Raw genomic sequence first — 18832 nt, forward strand, 5'->3', positions numbered from 1 at the left:
TCCAGCAATATTCAAAGGCAAATCAGAAGTTCAATCATCAAATGTAAGTCCCCTTGTGATTCCAGCAAATCACATCATACCACTGGAGCTTATCCACACGTAGAGACCCTACATACAAGAACCTTGAAGTTTCTCCGATTGATCCTTTTCGCGATATCTTCAGCATTCGGAAACTTTATTCAAGAGAGGATAAGGTACCCTTGGGTATTTTATTTTGTGTTAGGCTGTGTACAAAATACACGTCAACAGGGACCAAGGAGCAGAGCAGGATCCTTTTGAGCAGTTACAGGTGTTTGAAGAGAGGTTCCTACTTTTAGGGAGATTCCCTACCTTTTAGGAGGTAGTGGCAGTTTCCATATTTGAGGTTCCACGGGACCATACTATGGTTTCAGTTTCAGGAAGATTGGGTGTGTTTCCTAGTTTCTAGGAGCATCCCTAGATTTTAGGGATGGGACTGCCAGTTAGCTCAGCTTTTCTGGCATCGGTCACAGATAGGTGACAAAGTTATATTCATGATTGTTTGGTTATTTTGGGCTGCTATTGGATATCTGGAGATATTTTAATATATTTGAATATTTCCTAAGTTAGCGATTAAATAAATTAAAATAAGGCTATGTATTTAGTCATTTCGGAGTAATAAGGGGTTTCTGGCTTCATCAGGGTTGATATGTCTATGTGTTATAGCTCGTTGGAAAGGTCTTGAACTTTGCTACATGATTCTCACCTTCCGGAGTCTTTTTGGATGCCCGACGCTATTTATTTGCAATTTAGTGTTATTTTCCTATAGTTGACGCCATAATTAGAAAATAACATTCTTTTCATAATGCACCAACTTTACTCCCTTTTAGGGTTTGGCTTGGAAAGGAAAGGAGATATAAGGAGATGAAGACCTAATTGTTTATTATCTTTTTACACAATCAAACTTATTTTGTGAATTTGCTCTGAGTGAGTGATTCTTCATTTGGGACGCAAACCCCAAGATCTGGACTGGCTCAGCAGTTATTGGCATTGGATTCTTCAGGTAGAGTGCATAGTTGACAGAGATTGAGTACACCATTCTTCATTGTCGATTCAGGTTGCAGAGTAAGGGTTTCAGCATGGCAGATTGATTCTTCAGCTTGGGCATGATCCTTGCAGCCTTAGGGCCGCCATTTGCAGCAGGTACATCCCACGTGGAATGTAAGGAATGCATGTATTTAGCCTTAGAGGTATTCTTGATTCATGATATATTATTTTGTGAAGAACTTGGAAGTTGCAGGTTTGCAATTTACAACAGCAAACAGGTTTGAGACGGAAACCTCAGATTTGGTCTTCAGGAGGACGGAATCCCTTCTACAGGAGGCACGTGGAACACATCAGAAACTTGTTTCAAGCATATTGAGGGTCATTTCAACAAGCAAACTCAGTAGTCATTAGCAGCAAGGTCATTACATCAGATCTGAGCAAGAATACATTCAATTTCAGTGCATTACTTATTTCTTTTGGTAGCTGTACTGTTTCCCAAGGGGGCCGTACCATTACAGATGGCTGTGGAGTGATGATAAATAAAATGGAGGGTTTTAACTCCATTTCTTGTTCTTAACTTCATTGTTAGGATCAGCAAGGACTGTGTAGAAGAAATCACAGTCATCAGGCTTGAATTGAGATCAGGGTGAGCAAAAGAGTGAGGATTTAAGGCTAAAATTATATAATTTTGCCTGGCAGAATTTGGATTTCCAGCTCGTAATTGGGTTTTTGGCCCAATTTGTTATTGGTAATTCATTTGGAGGTAGTATAAGTGTATTGGTACATCTGGACTGCCCTTGTACCTTCAACTCATGCCTATATCCATTTCTGGATAGCAAATCAGTAACAAACCCCAGCGCTGGATCCGTGGTATGTTTCTAATTGTTTTGGTGAATGTATCTTCACTCCTAGTTGAATGTAATCTACTATCATAAATAAAATCAGAAGCTGATATCTTATTTTGAGTTGAATTCTATGTTATTATTGGTTAATGGTTGCAATCTCCATCATCCAAAAAATAAACAACACTTTCTGCATCTTCTGTCTAGTCTCTAAGAACACCAAAAGGCTCTGAAAGATAGTTTATTAATTAAAACTTATCCAGGGCAGCAAAGAACCCATTTAGGGATCTTTCAGAAACCTATAATTGTGCTAGCCAATGATCAAATTTTTCAGCATCAATAATCACACTCATTGTCATATGGAGAGATGTTTATCTTGGCCTGTTTGTTGGAAGGAGGCTAAGCTAAAGAGGAAGAAGGTTGATCATTTTTAGGTTCTTGAGTGTTGAAATCCAATTTTAAGCATCTCCACAAATACCCACAACTTTCCATGAGCACCTCCAGGTTTTTCTCCATTTTATCAAGCTTTCCCATACATTGAATGATGTTAGCAGTTTTTTCTTCCCATTTCCTGAATCTCTTTTCACCATCGGAAGGTTTCTTATCTGATATTGCCTTCTCCGAAGTGATGAAAATGTCGTAACCACCTCTAACTGTTTTTTTTTTTAATTTTTGCCAATTTAGTGGACAACTTGACAATGCACAACAAGCTTCTTTTGACAAGAAAATCTGATTGGAATCTTTTCAATGATCATTCAATGTTCTGTTATAGAGTTCTTGAAGATTTTGACATAGACACAAGAATTACAACATGAACTGATAACAAAACTGAATCCACAATGAAAGCATCAAAATATCTAATAAATGCAACATGACATAACTGATTAGACTTGCTACGGTAGTGTCAAAAGATGGGTGGTCATAAATTTCTGCTAACACATTTTTTACTGATAACATCATTGCTGCTCATGACATCATAGAAGATTGGTGTATACAAGATAGCACCTTTCAGCATTTAAATAACATAGCATTGTTCAACATAACAAGAAGTTATTTGAGAGGTATCAACATACTGTCCAAACTAATGAAATCAACAACTCCAGGTGGCTGCAATATGACAGGGGCAAATGATCAAAAATCACCATGAATACACACCATCATTACTGGGTTGATTCTCCATCATCAAGACACTTCAGATTGTTTCAAAGCTAGAACAAGGGCTGTTTAAGGTCTGTTTGTTTGTAATAATGCACCATACACCTGCTGTACAACCCTTTGAAACTTACCCATAAGAAGACTTCATCAATTACCCAAACATAGCTGAAAATAACACTCGGCAATCAAATTATTTATCTTTTCAGGGTCTGATATAGCTCAGATCTGTGATGGCCCCATCATAGTGATTGATATCTGAATATACTTATGTATCCGTTATTTAATTATATGAGTTTATGACTAAAACTCTTTAGTATTTTGTAATCAGTTTCATAAACATAATAAATAGATTATTACACACATTTACATTGACAATACATATTCATTAAATATTACGTAACATTCTTATTTAAATGATAATCATAATGCAATAACTAGTAAGACTAATAAAACATTAATAAACAATATAGTGGCAGACAAGATCTGACGCATGTCAGATCTGTCTGCCTTCCCATCCATTAAATAAACCATACAACACCTATATTAAGGAAGTCTACAAAAGCATCGATGGATTAATAAGAAATAGTGATTATACCAAAGATGGATAGAGACGATAGACTAACAAGCATTGATTAAGAATGAAAAAAACAATAGATCGATTTGAGGAGAAACTAATCAAGAGATTAGTTAAGCAATGGTTAAAGAGTTGTATAGTGATAATGTTAAAAGCTAAGGGAGGCGTTTGGCATCTAGGGATTAGATATCGATTATAAAGGCAGTGATTAGTGAAGTCAAATCGATAACAATACTTGTCATGAAATAGCACGATTAGTATTAAGGAAAGGAGGCAATGATAAAAGGACATGAGGCATGTCTTTTGGAACACAACCCATAATTCCTATTACAAAATATAAAGAGGCATTTGATATAACTTCAACCGGAGGAGTTATATTGGAAATTGATTTAATTCTTATCCTTAATTGGATCTGCTAATTGGAGTAATTGCCTACTTGGCTAAATCAAATACAAGTACATAAATTTATATCGAAGAAAGAAGAGACAACAGCAGAGATAAAAAGAGGGTGACGGCAGCAAGGCTGGGTAGAAAACGGAAGGATTAAGGAAAAAAACCTAAAGAGAAGATTGCAGAGGAGGTCACGCACATAGTGACAGTCTGAACAGTTTCCCTGGTATGTCCAATCCAATCACTGCTGACTGTACATTTAACAGTAAAGTTATTTCTGTATTTGTTATTCAATACTATTCAATATATGAACACTTAATATATATATATATATATAGAAAGAAAGAATAATTATATGAATATATGCACACAAGAGGATAAACTAGTAATCTATTTTGAAGATTAAAGCTAGGCAGTTCTTAATCAGATTTACCATAATGCAAATACATCAACAATGATAAATAAATTTATCAAGAACATAACCACCAATTAATTTAATATATCAAATAAGAATTAATCAAGTATAAAAATAAGAGGGTCATGAATAAATAGATTACAAGATAAATAAACAATTCATAAACATGAATGTCTTAAACTGACCTAAAACCATAATCAGTTCTGTATTTCCTATTTCCCAAGGGAGATGGGTTGTCATGTCCCCTTTCTAGAGTGGACATCAGAGACGGAGGAGTTGGCCTATCGTTGGAGTCTCGTAGGCTAGCAGAGGTTGATTGGGACTCATTCAGTGCATATAGTGACTGGATTTTGGCTTTACAGGCAGTTTGGAGCAGTTCCTAGATTTTAGGGGATATCCCTAAATTTTAGGAGGTCGTGACAGTTGCCAGTCGTGAGGTTATTCATGACCTTTCAGATGGTTTCAGTTTCAGGAGATTTGAGTGTGTTTCCTAGTTTCTAGGAGCATCCCTAGATTTTAGGGATGAGACTGCTAGTTGATCCATGATTTCCGACATCGGTCACAGACAGGTGACAGGTTTAGTTTCAGGCTTTTGGTGTGTTTCGAGCTTTCTGTAGCTATTTGGGTTATATTTTTAATATATTTAAATATTTCCTAAGTTAGCGTTTTAATATTTTAAATAAGGCTATGTCTATAGCAAAGAAACGGGACTCGGACTCGGACTCGGGACTCGGCGTCAGACTCGGCTCCAGACTTGACTGGACTCGGGAAAGTGAAAAACTCAAGAAATTTAGAGATTTTTAAAGATTTAAAACTTGTTTCAGACACCCTTTATTGAATACACCTTAAAGATACAAAAACATCATCAAACTCGGCTCATTTGATTACATACACAAGTATACATCAATCACATAAGCATAAACGCAAATTGTAGCTGAAGAAAATAACAAACATAGATATATAAATATTGTCAAATGTATACAATATTGCAAAACTCATGGAATAAAAAATCCATGTCATCATATGATCATCATCAAATGTTTCATACAAATACCAAAGATAAATAGTAAATACTAAATACAACTACAAGTGTACAAGCCTATGGCTCAGAGGGTCGTGCAACTGCACCCTCTCGCCCTGGCCCCCTGCGAAGCATTTAAAGTAGGTCCTGGATGATTCAGCAACCATAGTCGCTCCCCGTGACACCATGCCATGCTCACCAACATCAGGAACAATTGTGTCATGCTCGCCAACATCAGGAACAACTGTGTCACTCTGAGTCTCGGTATTTCCTGTCTCTGCTCCTCCTCTGCCATGGCTACAGCCTCAGCCTCTATATCTACCTGGTCAATCCAATCAATGTCATCATCACTAAATACAGCTGTAGGAGTCCCAGGAGCTGTCTGATTCTCATTGGCCCACTCTGCTTCAAGATCAACCTCATCTAGAATGATAGGAGACATGTCAACTATTGCATTATTTCTCATTCTTAGGCGGAGGTTGTAGTGAACAAAGACGAGATCATTCATCTTCTCCACATATAATCTATTGTGCCTCTTGGAGTGTATGTGCTCAAACATACTCCAATTGCGCTCACAACCTGATGCGCTGCATGGTTGGCTCAAGATGCGAATGGCCAACTTCTGAATATTTGGTTTCTCTGGGCCAAAAAAGTTCCACCAATGATCTGAGTTTGAAATGAGAAAAATAAATAAAATCAATCTCACTCATGAATTCATTTAACAAGTTACAATATAGTATTGAATAAAACTAAAATTAAGCCTAACAATTTATTTTTACCTCGCATCATAGTTGTCCTACCATCTTTGACGATAGGACGAGAGAAGGTCTCCCCTTGTGCATCTGAGAACATTTGTAGCTCTCGAAAAAGGTCTATCTGAGAAGTACCAGCAGGTCGCATCTTCTCCATGATTGCATATAGCCCATTAAGGACCTCCACATCAGCCTTGAAAGAAGGAATAAAACGGAATGCCGGATTCAGATAATAGGTTGCCGCATGGATGGGCCTATGAAGCTGATGATGCCATCTCCTATCAATGATCTCCCAAATGGGACCATACTTGCTCTCATCTGCTCGATAGACGAATCCGATGGCCTCCTTCGCCCTATCCATGCCCTCATATATATAGCCCATTGCGGGCTTATCTCCATCCGCAACTCGTAACAAAACCACCAAGGGCTTAACAAACTGCAAAATTGAAAATATTGTGTAATTTAGAAAAATGAGCAAATAAGAGAATACATATAATAAGTTATAAAACATGGAGTTAAATTGTAGAATTTATAAAAAAGTTACCTTCACTATCTCATCACAAGGGGCCCAAAAGCCTTGCTCATCAAAAATGTAGTCTGCCATCTCTATCCCTGCAGGGGTGGTAGCATAGGATGAGGAAGACCACTCCTCACCAACAATCATACGTCTCAATGCAGACTTAGACCTAAGCATGGACTGCAATGTGAGGAAGTTTGTGGCAAATCTTGTGATTCCTGGACGAGCTAACTCCTTCTGCTTTGTGTATTGTCTCATAAGAGCCAACACCCATGAATGATTATATACAAATTTGCAGACATTTCTTGCCCTTTCTACACATCTCTTGACCCATGGGATTTTTCCAATATCCTCCAACATGAGGTCAATGCAATGAGCAGCACATGGAGTCCAAACTATAGATGGGTGCCTCTCCGTCAATAGTCTACCTGCAGCAACATAATTTGTTGCATTGTAAATTGTAATTAATGGAGGTACAAACTACAAGATAGTAATTAATTTGCAAACAAAATTAGTTTGTAATCAAAAGTTTACCTGCAGCAACATAATTTGCTGCATTGTCGGTCACCACCTATACCACGTTCTCCTCACCCACATCTTCAATCACCTCCTCTATTTGCTCACATAGGTAGGTGGCATTCTTGCAATGGGCAGAGGCATCAATGGACTTGATGAAAACGGTGCCCCTGAAATAAAAAAATAAAGCTAGGTCAATGATCATTCAATAAAACATTAGATAAAAAATAAAAAATTAAAGACTATATGAAACTAAAATTAATCAATTACCTGCGGAAGAAACAAGAAAATTAAGGAGAGTTCTATTTCTCCTATCCGTCCAACCATCAATCATGATGGTGCAACCTTTAGTGCTCCATATGTGGCATTGTTCATCTAAATCCTTTTTCATATCATCCACCATTTGAGACAAAATGGGTCCCCTCAAATCACTCTCACTAGGGGCTTTGAACCCCGCCCCACATATGGTAATGGCATCAACCATTTGTTGCCAATAAGGAGACCTGTCGCAAAGAAACTCAATGAGATATGTTAAGTATAAAAATTCAATGAGATAAGTTAAGTATAAAAATTAAAACAATCAAAGTTATCAAACATAAAAGTTAGTAAAACATTCACCTGGCTACAAAGAATGGAATACAGCTGTAGCTCCAAAACCTGCCAATTGCCATTTTAGCAGCATCATGGACCTCCTTGTTCCAACCCATGCCCTCAAGCGATAGTTGGGACCCAGGAGTAGTGCGAGGCACAAAGAAGGAATCCAACCTAGATTTACGAATCCTAGGTCCAATGGTAACATTTCCACTACAACTACTAGTGGTAGGAGCATGAGAAGTGGCGGCAGCACTGCCACTTATAGAAGCAGAAGCAGAAATGGAAGCACCAGCAGTAGCAAACCGAGTGGGACGATATGGAGGTAAGGAAGAAGGGCCTCCAACACAACCTAATTGTGTCCCTCTTCCTAAAACTCTCTCTCCCAATGGCCGCTCGATCCTCCTTTTGTTTCTTTTTTCTTTCAATCTCCTCAACCATTACATAACAATCACGTACGGCCTCAGGGACTGCTTTTAGGCATGGTTCGGCATCATGTCCACGCACACCAGCAATATGGTATTTCAGCCTATATATACCTCCATGGAATATTGTTTTGCAAAACATACATTTTGTTTGCCCCTTCCCTTGCCCTGGAAAATCCTCATGATATTTCCAAGCAGGGTCCTTTCTAATGGGGGGTCTAGAAGCTGAAGTAGACATTTTAGGATAGTTTTGTGAAACTTGAAGTTGAGGCAAATTGAAATAATAAAGTGAAGTTTGCTGCAATAAAACATTACAAATACAAAATAAAATTAATACATATTACATACATTCAAAAAAAGTAAAGTAGGGTTTGTCAAACCCTACTTTAAAAAAAAAGAAATTTACAAACCCTACATAGTACAACACTACAACTACATACTACATGCTACATACACACATACAAAAGATTTTGAAAGAAGATGTAAAACTTTCAAAATAAATGGATACAAAATGGAATTTTTGCATACAAGAAACAAACTAATCTTCAAAAAAACAACCGTACTTCTTACAACAAGCTTGAAACGAGCTGCAAAGTCTTCCTATCCAACTCTTGATGCACCAAATCGAAACACAATGCAGCTCCAATGTGACAAATTGAAGAAAACTTGAGCTTCCTCCTTGCTGGTTTTTCTTCTATGCACCCTTGTTCTTCTTCCCAACTCACTTTACTCTTCCATGTTTTGCAAGTGAATGAAATGAAAGTCACTTTTAGGGCTAGAAGACAATTAACATAAAAAAACAGACTTAAAAAACTTTGCATTATATTTTTTTTTTGTGTTTTTCATTTGCCTTACGTCGGCCGAGTCCGAGGCTCAGGACTCGCCAAGTTTGGCGAGTTTGGGCCAAACTCACCAACTCGGCGAGTCTAGCGATTTTACTCGCCAGACTCGGACGAGTCCGAGTCCGAGCCCCTGGGACTCGCCAGGCCTAACTCGTACTCGGACTCGCCGAGTCTGGGCGAGTCTCGTTTCTCTGGGAATCTATAGCCATTTTACTTGCCAGACTCGGACGAGTCCGAGTCCGAGTCCGAGCCCCTGGGACTCGCCAGGCCTGACTCGTACTCGGACTCGCCGAGTCTGGGCGAGTCCGGGCGAGTCCTGTTTCTTTGGGATTCTATAGCCATTTCGGAGTAATAAGGGGTTTTTGGCTTCATCTGGATTCATATGCCCATGTGTTATAGCCCGTTGGAAAGGTCTTGAACTTTTCTAAATGATTTTCACTTGCCAGGGTCCTTTTGGCGCTTGGAGTTATTTTATATTGAAAAAGTGGTGTTTTTTCTATACTTGGGCGCCCAATATTGGGAAATATGACTTTATATTAAAGCGCACTTTTCATATATCTTTAGGGTTCGATTTGGAAGGAAAGAGATATAAGGAGAAGGAAACCTAATTTCTCATTATCTTTTACATATTGAAAACTTGTTTGGTGCGATATTGCTCTGGTAGAGCAATTCTTCAATCTGGGACGCAAACCCCATGATTGGTACTGGCTGGGACGTAGCCCTTAGCTATTGATTGGCAGTGGATTCTTTTGGCATTGGTATTATTGGTCAGAGTGTATGCGCTATTCCTTGTGGAGATTCAGATTGCTTGGTGAGGGTTTCAGCAGGGTGGTTGAATTTCCCAGCTAGGGCGTGATTGTTTCAGCTTGATGCCACCATTACAACAGGTACACTTTACGCTGGAAGTGGTGAAGACTTTCATTCAGCCATAGCTGGTGTTCTTGGTTTGTGTTCATCATCTACCCTTCAGTTGGCGCCATTATTGGATGTAAGCACATCCCCAGTGCGTAGGGAATAATCTGGATATTATAAATCAGAAATCTGCCTGGTACTATTTGTATCAATTCTGATTTAATTGAATGTTCTTACTTGTTTCAGCTTCCTTCCTTATTTGCTATTTTTTATTCATTAATTGCTTATATATTCGAAAAAATACAAAAAGAAACCAAACATTCTGCAACTTCTCTCTATTTTGTAAGACCATCAGCAAAATCACAGGAAAACATAGTTTATTATTTTAAAAATTACAGCGGATCAGCAAGGGGATCCATCAGGGATCTTTCATGGGTGCTGATAGGAAGGGGCAGAATAAAATCACCTCAATAGGAAACCCCAAGGGTGAAAGGACTCCTCCTAAAATTTGGGCTGTAGGCCCCAAGGGTGAATGGACTGAGTCCCGGTAATCTGGGTTGCATTGAAGAGGTGTGTCAAGCACCCTAAGCAGCCAAACCCTCTTCTGGAAATAGGGTCAAACTGGTTTGGGGTTATGAATGGTTTTAATAAGACATATTACAAAGAATTAGTTAATTATGCTCAATTAATAGCAAGAAAGGTAGCAACATAGATGTTGCTCTTGGTAATTGACAGTGTATAAATAGGGAAAATTACAAGATTTGACTATAAGTCACTCCTGAGTACTATTCAACAACTGGTCACAACACCCAAAGTCACCTTTTCAACGTCCAAACAATGTAAGTCTGTTATTGCATGGTTAAATTAACACCAAACACCAATGAAACTTGTTGGATGTATGCTACAGAAGTCAAACAATGATTTCAGTACTCAACAACAAGAATACCCCCACAACTCAATCACCCACAAATTTAAACTTTTTCCAGAGTCTTTTTATAAATGCCAAAAGAAGGTTCTACAACTAGGGCATCATTTGAAACCCTCATTTGCACGGCCAGCATAGAGAATGCCTGAAATAGCACCAAAAACAATCTAAAATCTTTCCTAATTACCAAAAAGCAAACCCTCAAAATACCTTGTATATTTTCATTTTCTTTAGACCTTGATTCCGTGTGTTCTGTATGAAAACACCAAACCAACGAGGGAGGATCTTTCACGACCGAAACTAGTGTTTTTGATGAGGGTTTCTATCCTCAATCAATCTCGAAAGAACTTCTCTGCTCATTCAAATAGCATCTTGTTATGTGTGCAACATCTTAATGAAGAAATGAGAGCCCAAACTCCAATTTATAGAGTTTGGAGGGAATTAGGGAACTTTTAAAAATTCAAATATTTGATTTCCCTCAAAAAAGCTCTCAATAAGATTTTGAAAACAACTTAAGTTTTATCAGCAACCTACGCATCCGACATTGGGGTCAACACTTAGCACTTTACTATATAACACTAAAGCGAATAATTTAAAGTCACTTTATAAATTTAGTACAAATATTGAAATAATATCCATCACCATACGAAACTCGCCAAGACATTGGAAATAGAAATCCGATAATGCTAGAACATAACTAAAGTTGAAAGATGATAATTGATGTCGACATGAGCACATACTATAAATAGTAGTGTTCTTTGAGAACCAAAGAGAACAAACCCAAAAAAATCTAGAAAGATCGGTGCCATGCAAACACTTACTATAAATAGTAGTTTTCTTTGAGGATCAAAGAGAACCCAGGAAGATAGGTGCCATGCAAGCACTTATAAATAGTAGTGTTCTCTTAGAACCAAAGAGAACAAACATATAAATTCTCAGAAAGATTGGTGCCATGCAAGTACTTACTATAAATAGTAGTGTTCTTTGAGGACCAAAGAGAACAAACCCAAAAAACCTAGAAAGATCGGTACCATGCAAGCATTTACTATAAATAGCAATGTTCTTCGAGGACTAAGGAGAATAAACCCAGAAAGATCTGTGTTAGACGAGCACTTACTATAAATAGCAACTATTGTCGAAACCCACTGAAATTGAGAACTAAGGTCACCAAGAACAATCGAAATCTCCTAGCGCATTTGGAAACCTACTAAAAACCCTAAAAACTGGCCAATGCTCATAGAACAAGATGACATAAAAATGGGGACATTACAATCCTCCCTCCCCAAAGATTGCTTGTCCTCAAGCAATGTCAGCTCATAAACTGATTGATCCTGGATAAAACTCAATGAGATTCCAAGAGCCCAAATAAGTCTAGGAGCTTTGTAGTTCCATCTGTTCAAAACACTGTACTGTTGCTCCTACACAAGTGATCTCTTGAAATCCTCCTATAAGAGGGGCAACCAAACATCACAAAATCTCAATCAACTCCTTAGCAAATCGCTCTCAGTGATAAAAAAATTCATGGAACCATAGGAAACTCGAGAAAGTTAATGCTAACTTCCTCATTGTCAACATCTTGCAATCTAGCATAATGGATGTCGTTGAAAAGTAAGTTGTTGTTCCAACCATAAGTGCAAGCTGATAACAAAACAACCACTAATTGATGCCCAAACTCCCATCCAACATTGGACTAGTTAGCTGCTACACTTATTCCCTTCATGTGAAACCAAAAACTAACCTTGTCAAGAGGCTGAATGGTCTAAAAATGCTTAAATATGCAATTGTTCAAGTTTGATTTTTCAAAATTCAACACCTAGAAAGAAGAATCACTGCAAGACTGAAAATCTTTGGCCAAAATGTGATTTCTTATCTCCCCCTTGGCTGAAAATGCCTTCTCAATAGTCACCGACTCAGTAGTGTACCAAATTTTGCTCAATATCTCCCTCCAATCCACTTGTATGTGTTGTCCTCATTTTTGTTTTCAAAAAATGATGGACCATTACATAAAATTTTTGTCAAAAAATGAAATTTTACTTTGTGGCACGCTTCCCAAGGCATTATTTTGCCTTACCCTTGGAATGGACTAATCCTCAGTCCATCCGCAAACCACGTTTCAAATTTAATTGCATTCTGGTTTTGTTTGCTATGTTTTTCCTTCAATTTCGGGTTTTTTCTCCCCAACTGCACGTGGGAAATTTTCCTTAAGTTGCAAGTTTTAATGTTTTCCTTTGTTTTGGTCTTTGTAGGGAAATTTTAAGTTAATTTCAAGTGCACTTTATGAAATTAGAACTTGTAACTTTCTTTTTATTTCCCCCTTGATGCTTTTTTGTCTTTTTAAGTCATAATAGGAACTTTTTGGATAAGTTAAAAGTAGTTTTTAAATTATAAATTTAAAAGTCACTTGTAATTCTTTTATAAAGTTCCTATTTAAGTGATTTTACTTGTAATAGGGATTTTTTTTCCCTATCACATATTTTATTTTCAAGTCACTTGTAAAGGGAATTTTCTTTCCCCATTATAGGTTCTTTTTACAAGTTAAGTTATTAAAACTTGTTAAGGGGATTTTATTTTCCCCTTACAAATTATTGTGACTTGTAAATCTCTCTCAAAAACCCGATTTGCCTTATGAATGAAAATAAAGGCATTTTAAACTTGCTAAAGGTTCTAGAAACCCAATTGCATGTGTTTGAAGACATTTTTGAACTTGTTACTCCTTGCCAAGAACCCGGCCAAGTATTTTTCCTCTCCTAAACCGATTTTGCCACAAATTCTTCCCAATTTTTGTGGATAAATTCATGGATCAAGGAGGCGATATGATAGCAAGGCAGTTTTTGTGAGTTTGGCAACATGTTGTCATTGATTTGGTAGCCGTTTCATGCTCCATTAAACTGCGTTTTACCTCTTCAAAGACGTTTTTGCATGCCATGATTTGGGGTTTGCTTGCCACGATTTCACTCCATGATTAGGCGTGTTTGGCATTGTTCTTCTCCTACATGGTATTTCCTTGAAGATTTGACCCATTCTACTTGCATTTTGTAGCATGTTTTTGTTGTTTATTCTTCAAATCCGAGTTTGGAAAAAACGTGGCAAGGGTTTTTGGTGTCTATTTCTATTTAAGAGATTGATTCTTCCTTCCAAAGATTGTTTCATCTCTTGAAGAGGCATCTTGGTTAAGCAAGGTAAGATTTCTTTTGGTTTTGCTTTCTGTTGACTTGGCTAAAGTCGCATTGCTGCAACTCTATCCAACCAGCGCAAAATAGAATGTACTCGCTAAGTATCCTATCCTCTCTTGTATAAGGAAGCCCTAATGTTGTTTTTTAATTGATCAAAGGTTCTAAATGTCAGTTCTTGACTGCAGGATAGCTCAACGGTCGATGTGTTTTGCTGGGAGTACAAGTGGACTTACGTTTTGCAACAAGCCGATTTGCTACGATTCTCGAACTGGGAAATAAAAGAAAAAGAGAAGGGTTCAAGAAACCTAAGGACACTGGTGATAACAGTTGATGCATTGGGTAGACAGATTTCTACGAACCAATTCTTGTTTTGCCAGCGACACCGTCACAACTAGACAAGAATAGTGCAATCTCCAAGGGATAAAGGATTATCAGACCTGAGACACTCGTTTAGGCACCCAATTCTGGCACAGCCTAAGACGAACACTTGCAGTTGAACTAAGCATAGTTTGGGTTCAGAGTAACCATGCACGGTGACCTACAATCAGCAGACCCCCAATGGTATGAACCAGAAATGCATCAAATACCCCTCCACACTTCACCATTAAAATCCTTGCACTCTAAAACTAACCAGCTGAAAGAAACCATGCAAACAAACTAAAACAAAGACAAAAAACACCATATTTCAATGTTCGTATATTTGCTTCAGCTGCCATTACAACAATTTCTACAGCATCTCTATGCCATGCTTAAAATTTACCCTTCTACAATCTAACCTATTCTAATTGAAATCTAACAGCCAAACTAGAGTCTAACAAAAATCTCTAACCCTTTACAAGAGAAAAGGCCTCTGCCTTTTATAGAATTTACAATTTGAATCGGTGGCCAGGATGGACTGCATCCAAGGGTCCTGATTTATTCCACAAAATAAGGCAGCCCATACCCACTTAATTCTTAGTTATCTACCCAACCACCCTCTCAACTACTTATCACTGTTTGGCTTCAATTTGGGTCTATCCGGTAGTTGAACATAATTGACTTGTGTCCCCTCTATTTTAAAATATCTTGAGTGGTGCCCACAGGCAATTTTACATTAAAACAATTTCAGTTTTAAAAACTGAATTTCTGGAATTAATCCAACTCTATATTTCTCGAGAATGCATACTTTGAGCATTCTATGTTCTTTGTCTTTAATCGCACTGGTGGATTTCAATTACGTGGTTCAGGTGGCATGCTTCCCAATGTTTCATCTCTTTGATCATGCGCTACATTTTTGCTCTTGGCTTTGATCGCGATCCTTCCTCGATTTTTTCGTTTCAGGCTTTCTCCTGGTTCTTCCCGACGTCGTCAATCGTGATCCTGCAAGCAATCAATTTCACCTTTAATCAATCAATTTGAGAAATTAATTAAATTAATTTGACAAATATTAAATTTTTTTAGACGAGGTCGGGCTCAGGTTTGGCAAAGTTCGGGCTTGAGAAGCTCTTTGTGAGATGTATCTTGAAATCCGATATTTAATTTTCTCTCTTGAACGAAATTCAGGCCAATTTGGATTATTTGCAGAGCAAAAAAAAATGACGAACTTCGCCCCTTTAAAGCCTTAAGACTCCAATTTTTGGGCTCTTGAGGTCTTTGCAAGCTAATTGTGTGATGTTACTTTCATTTTGCCTTCAATTTCAGCTCTTTAGCCACTTTTGCAAGACTCCCTTCACATTTCGGCCCTTTAGGAGGTTTTGTGAGCTTAACATCTTTTAAAAATTTCGGGCCAAAAAAGGTTTATAAACTTACATTTTTACCTCAGAGGCTGAAATTTTACTTTTGGTTGCACTTAGACTTGAATTTTGGTCTAATAAGGCGATTTTGATTTGCTTCCCATCTTCGGCCTATGGAGGGGATTTGGAAGAAGACTCACGATTTTGTCTTTGTCGCTTTACTTGGTTTACACAACAAATTCGGGCATTTGGGCTTCCTTGAGTGACGTTAACTTAGTTTAAATCACCCTCCCTTTATGGATTTCGGGCTATAAGATCAATTTGCAAACTTCGAATTTCGGCCTTGTTGTGACGTTTTCACACATCGCCCCATTGCAAATGGGGACCCATGTTTTTGCTCGTTTTGCTCGTTTTCGCTTTGCTTTTTAGGGTTTTGGTTTAGTTTGTCAGTTGTCTGGATTAGGGTCAAGCCTTAGGTTTTTTTCATTTTGACGTTTTCAGGCCAGAATCCAGTCAGTCTTGAGAGCTTTTTGAGCTTCCTTTCGTAGGATGCAATTTTGAATAAAGTGAATTCGCCAGAGGCTAAGTGAGTTGATCTATTTTTAATTGGATTTTTGAATGAAGAGTCTAAATTTGTCTAAGTATGAATGATGAAATTGCGAATTTTGTCCAATTGAATGATTTTGACCAAATTTTGAGTTTTTTGATATTTGATCCCGGGCATTGGAAATGACTTGCTTTTACCTTGTGAAGTGATTAAAATCCCAAAATCACGATATTTTGGCCTGTAGGAGCAAAATCGCTCCTGTCCCTCAGTGAAGGACCGGAGCTCGTTTTCAAAAATCTTACTGTCTCTGCAGGATCAAGATGATTTTTCAAGTAGAAATGGTAAAGAAAGGCGTGATCTTTCCGTTGAATATAAATTGAAGAATTTCACGAACACGGAAATGCCCCAGGAGTCAAAATCGCTCCTGTCCTTCAATGAAGGACCGGAGCTCAAAATCAAATATTGCTTTGTCCTTGCAGGATTTTAACAACTTGACGATTTGAAGAGGTCCAAGGAAGTGCATTTTACCAGTTGAATATAATTTGAAGACACAAACATGAAGAAAAGTGGACCAAAATGCAAAATCGCTCCTGTCCCTCAGTCAGGGACCAGAGCGAAATTCCTTATAAGGCATGTTTTAGGCAAAGATCAAGCAAGTTTAGGGTTTGAGGCAAGCAAAGACGGTGTTACGGATTCGTTGAAGACAAAATTGAAGATTGCAAGACACCAAATGGGACCTCTATTAGCCTGGGCGCTCCTGTCCCTCAGTCAGGGACCAGAGCGATTTTTACCTTAGACAAATTTCTTGCCAAGTTACAATGAATTCCAAGCCATGGATGAATGAAAAGATACATTACGAATCCGTTGAAGATAGATTTTGAAGTTGGCAAAATGTGATGGAGCCTACAAGTACAAATTCGCTCCTGGCCCTCAGCCAGGGACCAAGGCGATATCTTAGTTATGTGCCTTTCCTCCAAGTTTAAACCACTCCAAGTCAAGGTGAAAGGTGGCAAGGACGTTTTGAAGCGTCTCAATGAAGAACGAAGTATCAAAGGTCGCCAATATTGAAAGAATTACATCAAGTGTCCAAGTTCGCTCCTGTCCCTCAGTCAGGGACCAGAGCGAAATTTTCATAAGGGCCTAGATTTTGAAGGTTTAACAAGTATCAAGTGTCCAAAGGGATCAAAGGGACCTCATTCTACATTATGAAAGTAATTACAAGTTGATGGAAGCAAGCATGAGCCCAGGACATTGAAGTTCGCTCCTGTCCCTCAGGCAGGGACCAGAGCGATATTCACCATAATTGCCAATTCATGCAAAAATCATGCCAAGTCAGGATTATACGAAGTTGCAAAGTATCAAAGGTGTCTTAAGAAAACGATATGTAAAGGTTTCAAACGTCAAAGGGTCATCAATTGAACCAAGGGACCTATATCGCTCCTGTCCCTCACCAAGGGACCAGGGCGATATTAGCTAAATCATTCATTTTCCTTCGAAAATCATGTCAAAGCAAAGTTGCAAAAGGTTTAAAACGTCATTTGGAAGGCGACACAAAAGAAGTGAACAACAAAATGTTACCAATTTGAGCTAGATATGGAAGTTCGCTCCTGTCCCTCACCAAGGGACCAGGGCGATATCCACCTTAGAGGGCATTCATTCACCAAATCAAGTTAGTCGAGTTCGAAATTCCCAGCAAAAATGCCAAATTCAATGTGGAGATGGAGGTTTTAACGTCAAAAGCACAAGAATCAAGACCAAATTGAGATTTCGCTCCTGTCCCTCAGTCAGGGACCAGAGCGTTAGGTTTGCATCTTTCCACCTTTTTTAAAATTCTTGGCGTTAAATCATTTTTTGAATTTATTTTAAATGCTAAAATCGACAAAATCAAAAAAAAATTCAATTAAAATAGCATTTAAAATTAGCGCATGGGCCTTTATTAATTAATTTTTGCCTTTTAAAAATCGAGTTTATTTAAAATTATAGGCATTAAATTAATTAATTATAAATAAAAATGGGGCGCTTGATTTAAAATTTGTTTCATTTTACAAGGGTCGGCCTTTAAGTTTATTTTAAATTTGCCTTATTCACCAAAGTCGGCCTAGGGTCAATATGGAGGTGAGCGCTTATAAAGGGAGGGTGAAAATTTCATTTTCAAATCATTATTCAATCATCTCTTACATGCGATTTGGAGAAAGCAAAGGTGGTGCGAAACATCTTCAAAGGGGAGTGCGAGCTTGAAGTTAGAGTTAAGGCGAACTTGCCAAAAATATTGAAGATCACATCAAAGACCCCAAGGGTGACGAAGTTGATAGGAAGGACGTTCGCTTGAAGATCACGTGGAAAAGGCTTCAAACATTAATTTTGCCTAGGCAAATTCCTTGTTTTGCATTCTAGAGTTAGCTCTCAAGTGAGGTATGGCGATATGGATTTATTGTTTTGATTTTGATTGTTGATCGTCATAGCCTTCAAATTTTGAATTTTGAATTTTGAATTGTAATAGCTCAATCGTTTTTTAGGAAATAATAACTCAAGGATTTATTATGAAGTTTCCTAAAAATTAATCTAATCTATGTTATAT

At 37.9% G+C, this 18832-nt stretch overlaps 2 protein-coding genes across 4 annotated transcripts in view; one reads left to right on the top strand and one right to left on the bottom strand.

Moving 5' to 3' along the window:
* The window catches only part of LOC131038548 (putative uridine kinase C227.14), a 115990-nt gene that overhangs the window by 42239 nt on the left and 54919 nt on the right, over positions 1 to 18832 (top strand). The gene's annotated exons all lie outside the window — the stretch shown is intronic.
* On the bottom strand, positions 7248 to 7973 carry LOC131859468 (uncharacterized). The gene is made up of 3 exons (XM_059213246.1): positions 7806 to 7973; positions 7458 to 7690; positions 7248 to 7357 (listed from the first exon to the last, which is right to left on the bottom strand). The coding sequence occupies exons 1-3, from the start codon at positions 7892 to 7894 to the stop codon at positions 7284 to 7286; spliced, it is 396 nt and encodes a 131-aa protein (XP_059069229.1). The 5' UTR covers positions 7895 to 7973; the 3' UTR covers positions 7248 to 7283.

Source organism: Cryptomeria japonica, chromosome 10, assembly GCF_030272615.1.
Source record: "Cryptomeria japonica chromosome 10, Sugi_1.0, whole genome shotgun sequence".
Taxonomy (NCBI): Eukaryota; Viridiplantae; Streptophyta; class Pinopsida; order Cupressales; family Cupressaceae; genus Cryptomeria; species Cryptomeria japonica.